Consider the following 12,059-nt stretch of genomic DNA (forward strand, 5'->3'; position numbering starts at 1 on the left):
CGTGGATTAATAATGAATTTAAGAGGAAGAGCAGCACCTATTCGCTAAGTAAACTCTGCTTGCTGAAGCACTTGTGGGTTTCATTAGCAATGACCCTTTCCAGTGCAGGCCAGAGCCAATTTGCTTAAGAAACCAGCAACCATTCCTTGCACAAATGCAGTCCCCGGTGGCGTAGCTACAAGTTATTTTCACATCTAACTCTTTGGCTTTGGTATTTAAAGGCCTTCAGCTCTTTCAAGACCAGGGCAAACAAACAGAAGCAGCATAAATATATAATTGTGAAAAAGACAAACCTTTACATGAATCATCCTCAATGGGCTGCTTGAAAGCCGTTATGTCATTGAAAGTGCAAAGAAATAAAACCACTTTATCCTGCTCATTTCGAATTGGAGCAATTTTCACAAAGAACCAGACAGGTGTTCCTAGAAACAAACATCAAAAAATTGGTCAATGGTAGGCAGAACAGTAAATGTGCTAGTTTAGATGTTTACACTTCAAAATCAGCCACCTGTAAATGTTACTTTAACATTGTTTTTTTTACAAACACCTTTTAGGAAAAATGACAAAGCAGCTGACAAGAGTGTTAGTTAATTTCTCTGCTCTGCCTCTGATTAGCTTTTTAATCTTCAGGAATCACTCGCTATTTCTGGGCTTCATCTACAAAGTGAATACTTGAACTTAAGAAGTGCTTTGTGATCTCCTGAAAGAAGAGTCTCATGTCCGTGCAAAAGGTGCCCACAACAGGGTCTTGCTGGTTCTGTGCAGGACTCAAGAACAGGCCAACTGTGCCTAGACCGTGACCATAATACAGAGTCTCAACTCAAAAGCATGACCAGTTTGGTTGACCTTATACTTCTCTGCAAACAGGGAGCACCATCCTGTAACAACTACATCAGCCTATGCCCAGCTTCAAGAGCCAGGCTCTGGGAGCTCTGGTCTAGCCTGCAAATCCTCCCATGCGAGGGAAATCCTTTGCAAGCTGCCTTTCAGCTTGCCTTGTCCTGAGCCTGCTCACAATCACTCTAGTGTGAAGCAAGACTCCACTGAATTCAGGAGAGAACAAGCCATCAGGACCAGACCATGGGCTGTGGATGGGAGTAAGCTGTACTGCATAAAACTGTACTTTTCCAATTACTGCAGTAGATAAACTACTAACGAAAACTGCTTGAGAGATTAGAGCCTGCACATCACAGAAAAAGATGATCCCAGATAATGACCCTTTAGATGCTGCTGCCAACTTTCCTTGACATCTATCCACACAGATCACCTTGAGGAGAGAAACTGTCAGTCAGCTCTGCCTTTCTGTATTTCTGGCAGTTCTGCTGAGGCTGCTGAAAAGACCCTAGTGATAGCAATGAAGTTCCATGTAACAAGATGGTGTCTACCACTCTCATTTCACAGGAGTCACCACACTGATTTTAGTGATATTTGAGTATAAGCTGATTGGAGGGCTCAGAACAAAGCAGTCGGCTCATGTATGTCATAACATGGCCTCCTTGAAGACACCATTTTTTAGTCTGCAGTCTTAACTTTGGTCATAAAAAGATTACTCCTTCTCCAACTGTGAGGTACACAGCAATCAGGAGACTCCAGGGTCACCAGGCCTGGGCCTGCAGCAAGCTTGTACATGAGTTTTCAGACTGTCCCTACACCCTCATTGATGATGAAAAAACTCACCATTGCTTTCGCAGACATAAGAACTAAGAGCCAAAGAGAGGATTCAGGCTTGCTTGCTGTGAGCAACATTTCTCTTGAGTGTCCCTTGTGAGCTATGTTTGGAGAGAAGGGTCTACATACCAGGGGCCACTATAAGATGTAAAAATCAGCAGGATTTTGACCATCTGGGAAAGCCAGAATAAACAGCGCCACACATAATTTTTGTCACTCATGCAGGAAAGCCTATTTTAGAAAGGGTGATCTTAGAAGACTATTTCTTTTCTCTCTCAATCACAGGACCCTCCTCTAGGCTAGAGATCAGATTCTCACCTGAATTGCTCAGTATTTTAACATGAGTACTACATGGCATATTTCATGCAATAGTTAGTTATAACAAGGGCCACTTGTGCTTCCTGATTGTCAAAGGGTCACAAGGAAACCTCAGGTAGTTCACAAGTTACTGCTCAGCAAAGCAAGCAAAGACAGCTTTTTTTCCAACTATGTTAATATAACAGAGGTTGTTGCTACCAGTGCCTCACCTGGCTGTTTCCCAGCCTCTGTGCTTAGCAATCTTTTCTGGCCACAGAAAACCAGGGCATCTCCAAGACCCATGGACAACTTCCATAAATGAAGTTCAATTCCTAAGGCTCCCACTGTGCCTGCATAGCAGAGGCAGTTTCAAACCCTGGCTGAGATTCCATGCCATATGTACAGCCACCTCTATAAACAGCAGGGTATATGATGCATGGAGGCCTCTGCTCAAAAAGCAGAGAAATCCAGATGGAATCACTGATGGCCATTTCTGGAGCATGCCTGCGTGGCAGAAAGTATTCAGGGGTCAATTTTTTTTTTTTTTTTTTTTTTAAGAGTTAGCATTCCTGAACAAGCCCTTCCAATAAAGTATGAGCAAACAAAAATGCTAAATGCAAGGAAAGATTCAGCAAAGTAACCATGCCAATAAAATCATCACTAACTTGCTAATGAGCTTAGAAGACACTGCCACAAAGCAGCCAACAGCAATTTTCAAGACAGTAACACCCTTTACACTACCCTTTCTCAGGAGCTCCTAAAATTGCCTGTCTCTATTTCTTCTTGCCTACTTGTTTTTCCCATCTTCACATGAACTATTCTGAGGCTGATCAAATCTGTATCTTGCTTTTACACAGACTCCTTGGTGACTAATAGCTTTTTCTTTTACCCACTTCAACACCCTAACACTGCAACTTTTTAATCAGACAGGATCCCCATCTACAGCCTTGCTTTTTGATCTCCATCTACATGCACTTGCTTTTTTGATTAGGGATTTTTTTCCCCTCCCCAAAAACACTTTGTATTGTTTTGCTACTTCAAGCTACAGCCATTCTGCTATGGGCTGCTCATATTATTAACCTTCATAGCATTGAGGCTGAATTACATACTCAGCTTCATCTCTGCCTCTCACAGCTATAAAAGCTTATTACCCTGCTTTTGAAGATGCTGTACACATCACAGAAACAGAAAGGATGCAATTCACCCTCATTCTGGCTATTTGTCAGATGCATGCTGTCATCTTCTCTTTATGATTATGGTATGATATGTTGTTGCAAGATGTTTCTAACATGTTCTGAATGCAGCAGGAGGAAAGACTTTTCCCAATAACCTGTAGAAGGCTGCTGCAGGGCAAGGAGCTTATATCAGCAGGGTTCTTACTTTCTGACTCCCTTGACTCCCACTCCTGTGCTGCATTACTTATAGTAAAAAGGAAAACAAAACACTTTTTTACCTAGAGCCAAGTGTAGATCTTAGTGATGTGCCCCACAGGCAACGAGAAAGAGCCAGATATCCTTGATAGCTAAAAGTAGGTGTTTTGGATGACTGTCACTATTTGGGTACCCTTATAATTTCCAGAGTGTCAGAGTGCCATGAACAGGGTGTATTCCAGGGCAGGACGTAAAATCAAGGTGGCACACGTGGTCTGCATAAGTCATCTTCCAGTTTTGGATCTACACAGTAACACAGCAACAGCAGAAATAAGTAGATGGAAAATTCTGCCAGGCCATGTATCTGCCTCCCCAACATTATTCAGTATTTTTCCCTGCAGTGTGTTCCCCACCATCTTGTCAGTCTCTTTTGTGAATAGGAGACAAATGGACATAAAAATACAATCATGAGGTGAGTGCTCACAGTGATGCGTTATATGGGCTTTCCACAGTGCTCTGCAACCAGGAGCTCATTCATAGCAGAAGTGGGATCTGAACTCTGGGAACACACTGCAAGGCTCAGCCAAGATGTGGCTGTGCTCAGCTTTTTTCCTGCATACTGGTTTAATTATCAGAAGAATTTTACTTTTTAAACATTAAACAGTTTATTTAACTATTAAACAGGAAAGCTTAAAGTATAAACCACTTATAAATCAGGTCGGAAACTAGAATTTCAACCTCCTACAGGCAGCCCTCATACTCTTGGTGTCAAAGCGGATGTCCCTGCTCACCCAGACAATCACTACTAGCAAGAGGCACAAACAAGGCCATTTTAATGAAAAACATGATTTTCAGATTCATCCTATGGGCTATTCAGGCAGTGAAACTGCAGCAGGTTTCAGAGCTCTCACAGCAAAACAAGAGTAACTCCCCCATATGCCCCCAGCCTGCACTGATGTACAGCCACGCAGAAACTGTTTACCAGTGTTTCCAACAATACATCTACTTTCATTTACATTTTGTGTTCAGCCCTGACAAGCTCGCTCACTGGTGAAGTTCAATGATAATGCCAATGCACAAACAAAGAAGTAAACACTCGTGAGCCACATTGGCTTCTGTTAGATTTGGAATCAACAGTGAAAGAATCCAGAGTTTGTCTTAATGGCATAGGACCAATCCTGCTAGAAAAGGGAATGTCACTTCAAAGCTGGTGGAGAAGCAGTGTGAACAACTGGGAAGAAATGAAAATCTACAATGAATTTCTGGCAGTAGCCGTAGGACCAGCCTGTCTCATGGTACCAAAGTTATGTAGCTAATTCCAGAATTAACAGATGCAGCTCTCAATAGTCTTCACTGGCCTGAGCACGGTACTTGCGGTGTTGCCTTAAGGGCAAGACAATTTTAAGAGCTGTGATTCAAGTCCCGAGTCTTCTCCAGACTAACACATAGTAAATGTCTCCACACCTTATAATTTCCCATCTGTAACACAAATACTACTGTCTCTTTCCTCTCCTCTTTTCCAGTCCTGTGTATTTCAACAGGATATGTTCAGCCCCTTGATGAGCAGGAACACCAGCATTTAACACGCTATTTAATGTTCACTGAGGTCCTTCAGAAACTCTCATAGTATCAAAGTGAATGAGACGTTAAAGGTCTATTCCAGCTTCTCGCCCTGAGCATACTGATGACCTCTCCTTCAGTTTTCCTTCCTGTCAAACAAAAATAGGCTATAATGAAAATCAAAAATCACTAAATATGCTCTTTCCCCACACCTTGAACCATTTAACCAAAGAGGTCAGCTGTTTTTCAAAACCACAAAAAGCGCATTGTTTAAATAAAACTCCAATACGCAATTTTTCTTTCCACAAAGTAAAAAAAAATTGTTTATAAATACAATGAAAAAACCATGTTTTGACAATTCAGCCGACATCTTCACTGCCCTTACTGAAGGGGGCAAGTTTCCTCAAAGCAGCACAACCTCTGCATTACTTGATAATGTCTCAATCAAACGGTCATCAGACACGTATTGCCCTGAAGGTAAACAGTCAAGCAGTATGGAAATAAAAACGATAGAAGCGTGTGCTGTGTCTCCACCAATTCCTACATGCAGCGATGCAGACAGCAGGACTTCAGCTATATAAACTGCAGAGCTGACCGTTACAGCCACCCCTTTTGGGGTTTCACTTATGCCCAGGTACTCAGCATGAGACTGTTTCTCTATCCCACACAGACCAAATAGTTTGTCCAATATCAAATTAGCAAACCAGCTGATGAGATCAGAAGGAGTGATCAGAAGGAGTCAGGCAAGCCACTGTACCCACACAGATTTTAACTAGGAGCACAGAGGAGCCTGTGACATTTGACCACGCAAGACAAAGAGCAAAAGTCTTCCTATAGACTCTACCTTCTAGCAGAGAGTGTGCACTGAATGAGAACAAACCAACTCAGTATGTAGCTGACCACTCTGTGCCAATACTAATAGACCTTAAAATACATTTCCAGGACTTTAAGAGCTGTTACCTTCATGTTTTCTGCACCTGGTGCTGCTATGCTCTGGCAGCTAATGCTTCTAAAGGTCAGATCTTAACATGCTAAGATAAGGAAAATCAATTTCAGTCCCCAAAGGTGGAATCACTATGCACAGGGGTTATCCTATAACACTGAAAACAACACAGTAGGAAAAAGGTTCAGCACACATCCTTGTACTGCAGCAGTGTTGATACGGTTTACCTCATTCTGAGTTCTCTGAAGAACAGAAAGTAAGTACAAGGAAGGGGAAGACACAGGGAAGTCTTGAAATTTTCTTTCCATTTACCCCAGATAAATTATTTAAGGATTACTACTGGGAAGTCTTACTGCTCTGTATATGTTTGAGGAGATGACAGCAGGTCTTGCTTGCCAACACATTTGAAGTTGACAAGATCAATGGGAATTATCAGTTTTATGAATCCAAAACACTTAGATTTGACCTTGCTGAAGGTAACTGAACTCATGCAGATGGATTTCACAGAAGAGGAGATGCAGGTGGGCATACTGCTTGACAAATACAGAGCTAGATTTCAATAGAAGGCTCACGAGGATACATGCCACTTTCCTCCAACACCGTCATTCTTCCCTGCTTCTGGTCCTATGCAATGATTTGGTTTAGCAAAGGTTTCCATCTGGAGACACTAGAGGCACAGCACACACAAATATAAATGGCTTTAAATGGTTTTAACCAATAACAGTTATGAGAAACTCTCTCTAGGGGTGGGCAATCAAAGATCTACCACCCTGAAGTGAATTTTGCTCTCTATAAATTAGGATGGGGATGTTGGTCTGTTTTTTAACCTCTGTAGAAAGCACTGGTCCCAAAGACAAGTGCAAGTAGAATCTGCCAAATCACTATTTTGGGCTTATTTGTCATTCTTTGGCATCTAAAAAGCCTTCTAATACACTGTGGGGGGATGGTGCATGTGTTAAAAAAAAAAATCCAACAAACAAAACAAAAAAACCCCCCACATAAATATTTGCGGTATTAAATTTTTTAAACATTCAAGCACCCAGAAAACCAGGGAAGTGAACCCCAGCACAAATTGAAAGTGAAGCCCAGCCTTTGGGACACTCACCATAATATATGTACTCAGAGAAGAGCTACTGCTTATCCAAACCACTTTGCAGTGTGCAAAATAATTACCTACAGCCCACCCTTTGGCTGCTGCCATTCCACTGGCCCCACCTGTAGAAAACCTCTGAGAAAAAAAAAAAAAAAGAAGGTGTCTTATCGCTCTCTGCAGCACTGCTGCAGACCATAAGTAATGGGAGTGTCTTTGCTCAGACAGGGGACAATTGAAGACTCTTTGTAACTCTTCATACATTTTAGTTTTGAAAAGTCCAGCCCACTTCAGATATTCTTCCACTGAAGAAGATCAAGTACTGCATAGAAGAAGGGGTTAGATCTCAAATGGGTACCACCTCTTCAGAGGCAGACAGAAGCAAGTAAATTTATATTCTTACAAAAATTTACTTCAGCAATAACAGAAGCAAGTGCATCTAGAAGAAGCCTGCTTCTGCACTGCTTGTAACCCAGATCTATGTTGTAGATGGAAAACTAGGCAATGAAAGTCCAAGTTCAATTTACTCAGCCATTTTAATTTATGAGGTTGACTATAAAGTGTAAAAACCTAACAAATGGCTGTCACAGTCTCATAAGAAGTTATATGTTTAAGCTGCATCAGTTCAGATAAGCTAAGATATGACTAAGACTAAATATAAAATATTTTCCAATACATTAGGCCGTATCCTTCCTTGGTGCAAGTTAACATAATTCCACTGATTTCAGTGAGACTTAGCAATGTTTTGATTTTCCCATATAAAAATAAACAATACTTCCAGCATCACTGGACACTCACATCTAATCAAACAATGGAACTGAACCTCTCACATGAAATTACTGTCAACCTGTCTGTTGTCATTTTGCAGTCTAGACTGAAGAAAGCTTTCACTTTGTCTCCTTCCAGATATGACCATAAATCCCCACTGAATGCAACAGGATGTCATCAGAGCAACAATGACAAAAATCTGGTGGCTGTGCACCTGCTTGCTCCAATTGCTTCCAATTATCCTGAAGGAGCTCTGTGTTTCTGAAGCAATTCTTTCAGAGAATAACAATGATCATCACATATCTGCTAAGTAATCAAGGGCCTAGCCCAAGGAACCATCAAATCTCTACCACATCTTAACTTCAAGTTCTGAAAAGAGGGAGGATAGTCACTTTTGGATGGGAGGAGGGCTGGACAGAGAAAGGGGAGGCCAGGGTAGAGACGGTATCCATAAATGCAAACATGATGAAGGCAGAAAATCGTATCATTCTTCCAAATACTACAGCCTGTGTTGTTTCTAGAGTTGATACTGTGAATTGCAATGAAGCTGGTGGATATACTGTACCTATCAACATCTGGATGGGGTATTCTTATCAGACAACCAAGTAAATACTAGCACTGGGTCACCACCATGGAGAGTGCCATGTGAAAAAAACAAACAAACAAAAAACCCAAAACCTATCACTCCTAGTAGCATTATTAAACATCTCAATCTATTGTTGACATGTCTAGTGTAAGATCAGGACATAATTGTTACTCAGACAGAGAGAGATGACTGCTGCTCATAAAGATACAAGATTAAGATTGACCTGCACTAGCAACATCATAGTTAGCTTGGAACTCCTGCTTTGTTTTCCCTTTTTTCCCCCGAAAGGATAGAGATTGTATTGTTAAAACAGCTAGAAGTACATTAAATGTGCAGGCTGTGGAAAATGTACCAATTATTGAACAACACAAAAATGGAAGAAAAACTTGTTATTTATGACGACTGTTAGTTTATAGGGAGGAAGTGGACAGGTAAAGAACAACAAAAATCTATTTCCTGTCTAATTTACTGGCTAATTCAAAGAAGAAAAATAGAATTAGGGAAGAGCAGAGAGAGAAAAAAAGAAACAAAGAGCAGGAAAAGATGTCTAACAAAATCCAGGGTCCTTTCCAAAACCTCTAAACTGAGAGTAGGTTGAAACCAACCATGTTCATTGCCTGAGCAGGCAACTACCATAGTTGCAGGCAGAGGTAAGGTGACCACAAAGGCAAGACCACTCAGCAGTCTGGGTGCTAAGTGACTGGTAAACAAGACAGTGTTTTTCTATGATGTGAATTATTCCGAGAAAAAGCTCCAGGATGTCCTCTTTTTGGTATTTTTCAGTTACAACTCTAGTGTTATTAGTCAGTCTCTGTAACAGTAGTTAATGTACCTCTAATGCCACGAATCTAACAAACATAAGAGCACTGCATTTTGTTAAACTTAAAAGCAAGCTCTGTGCTTTCCTTTTTCCCATGCCTGTGACCCTCTGTGCACACAGCAGAACCATCACAGCTCTGCTTTTTGGCATGTCGCACAACACAGCTTCTGCACAGCTGGACTTTGTTCTAGGCCGCCTCTCCTCAGGGAAGTGCACAGCAGGGCAGGAAACATTCCTCACTCCACCGTTACCTTGCTTTAATTCTGCATAAAAGACAGAGAGGCCCCAGGCTCTACTACAGGCCATATGCTGCAGCAATGACAGAAGAGTAGCTGCATAGCCTCTTGGTGCCAAATCACTGTTAACTAAGAGAGAATTTCAGAGCCTCCTAGATCCCACTACTGCAGCTTATTTACTAGGCTTTGGATGCACAGATGTGAGCTGCATATGGTCCCTATGGCCACTAACTGAGCTAGGAACAGAAATCAGCTTTAAGAAACAGGTAAACATTGGAGGCAGATAACACCAGAAGGGAAGAAGCACAAAGCAAGGCCATTCAGCGCATATAGCTTTTCAAATGAGTTGGACCAGCAAAGCTGTGCTCCTGAAGAGCCCTGAGCAATGGCACCGTGTCAGAGGTCGTGATGCTTTGAACAGGCTAAGAAGAGAAGAAAAAGACTACAAGAGAGATGAAGCAAAAATCTCTTAAAAACTTTTTTCTTCTCCCTAAAAGATGACAAAAACTAATTCCATGTACTTTGGCACCACCACTTCTTAGAAGAACAGATTAATTCTGATAGAAACCAAGCAGCTCCACACATCCACAGATCAGCACTAGCATACATAAGTACTATCTTTTAGGTTTTGTGAAGTGCCTGTGGTTCTCTCACCACACTCCAACAGTCAGTACTAGCTGGTCATTTCAACAGAAAGACCAATGGTTCTCACATACAGGTAGACTGGATTACCTTTCCCTGGAAAACTGGTCTTTCTAACAAAAAACAAGGCAGCAATGAGGTTAACTGTTGAAAATGACATCATAGCAGTTTATGTTGTATTTTGTGGTTAAAGTCCCCCATTCCCACTAATGCAGAACTGATAAAATTGATCATTATAGCTGTAATGGGAAGGAGCTGATAGGAGGATGCTTCCGCAAAGTACCCTCCTCTGTACACAGACACTACCAGCTTCATAATTAGAAGGCAAAAGTGTTAAGAGCAAAACAAGCTACAGAATGCAGACTTTCAGCTTAACATTTGGCCAGGCCGAAGACCCCAATGTATTTACACTTCAGATGACATTAAGTAGATGAAAATAACTGTGCCATGACATAGTCCACACTAGATGGGGCAACAAGTTTTGGACAAGTAGTTCATCTGCTGACATATGCAGTTACAGACAGACTGAAATTCCTAGGAAAAAATCATATCCCAGTTAAGGAATTTTTGTCCAAAACAAAAGACAGTTTCATCTGAAAACGTCAGAGGTAGTTCAGCTTCTAAAACAAATGATGGGTTCTTTTTATTCCAAAACTACATCTAAATACTTGCTTTGCTATATCAAATTTTTAAAAATTGAAAAAGTATGTTCTCTGTAACAGAAACCATTTGCACAAACCTAGCTTGTGTATTATCATTGCTGATGGAATCTTGAGTGTTGTCTTAAAGCATCACACACAAATTGCTCTAAACGTCAGAACAAATTAGAGAGCTTCGTCTGCCTCCCTGAGTGACTTTCATCCCTAATGTTCTCATTTCTCCCCTGTAGATCAACTGGTAGAACTAGAGCTTATGTAGCCCTAGATAAAGCACAGTCCTCCAGGCTGACAGACTTGCAGTTTACACTATAATTTAAAACAACTTTACACACCTACATTAACGAACAAACCAATCAACTACTTACTGTTCTTCTTGTACATCAAGATTTCAAAGGAGTTCATCTCATAGTTCTCAAATGTTTGCCGGACCTTGTCAATTGTATCTTTGTCTGTCAGCTCTCCATACATAAAACTGCAAATAAAGCGAGAAATTCAAGTCAGATGCTAGACAAAGTGTGAAAAGAACCTATTTAGAAATAGCCTTCTTTGATTTTGCTTCACCTGGAAAGCATATTTGACAGATGCAGCCCCAGGAGATAAAAGACAAAACTGGAATAAACAGATTACTTTTCTCCTCAAGCAACAAGCACAACACTATAAGCTATTTAACAGAAAATAAATCTGTTGTCAAATACCTGCAGGTGCTGCTTTTTTGCATAACTTCTGCTCTGTGATATCCTGATAGCTTGCAAAATCCATCGTTGCTGTAGACAATGGGCCAATCCACTATCTGGGCATTACCCAAGACAAAATTAGTATCTGTTTGAAAGAACACATCAGTTAGACATTAGACAAGGCTATGATTGCATTAGAGGAAATACTCATTTCAGGACCCAATCCTGATTGCTTCAGTCCCTGCACAGTTTTTCCCAGATACTACTCCCACTGCAGTCAACAGGATTATTCCGTTTTAATTTTAAGTAAATTCTTATTTTTTAAAAATAGTAATTACTCATGCAAAGCTTAAGAGGATGGTTTTATGCAAGTGAAACACATGATGGTTAAGCAGGTAAAATTCATTCCTGGACTGAGGACAGATTCACCAAACTGTTTCCCTCTGTGCCACATGCACTGATCCACCATGACACCCAGTTTGAATGTGAAGCCTCTTACACACGGCCAAAACAGCACATGACCGGCATTTCTCCTCTCTGAATGTAGACACAGTGGCTCCTCTCAATACAGCCTTCACTGCTGGCCACACAAGCTTAAGTACTTCTTGTGCAACATGTACGGCACAGCGCTCCAAACTAGACACCAGACAACTAGGGTTAGTACTTAGACTAGTAGAAATAATTTTTTGTTTGCTGTACAAGCCAGAAGGAGTTTCAATCTGTAAGAAAAATATCTGAGCAGGATT

General features: G+C 41.0%; 1 protein-coding gene across 3 annotated transcripts in view; it reads right to left on the reverse strand.

Annotated features, from left to right (window-relative positions):
* KCNH1 (potassium voltage-gated channel subfamily H member 1) overlaps nucleotides 1-12,059 on the reverse strand; it is a 194,557-nt gene that overhangs the window by 169,575 nt on the left and 12,923 nt on the right. For all 3 annotated transcript variants that reach the window (XM_072856861.1, XM_072856860.1, XM_072856862.1), the window contains exons 2-4: nucleotides 11,335-11,458; nucleotides 11,005-11,111; nucleotides 294-422 (exon numbers count right to left, since the gene is read on the reverse strand). In XM_072856861.1, coding sequence (XP_072712962.1) covers nucleotides 294-422; nucleotides 11,005-11,111; nucleotides 11,335-11,458 — 360 coding nt within the window. The remainder of the gene's footprint in view (nucleotides 1-293; nucleotides 423-11,004; nucleotides 11,112-11,334; nucleotides 11,459-12,059) is intronic.

The sequence above is a fragment of the Ciconia boyciana genome, chromosome 3 (assembly GCF_034638445.1).
Source record: "Ciconia boyciana chromosome 3, ASM3463844v1, whole genome shotgun sequence".
NCBI lineage: Eukaryota > Metazoa > Chordata > Aves > Ciconiiformes > Ciconiidae > Ciconia > Ciconia boyciana.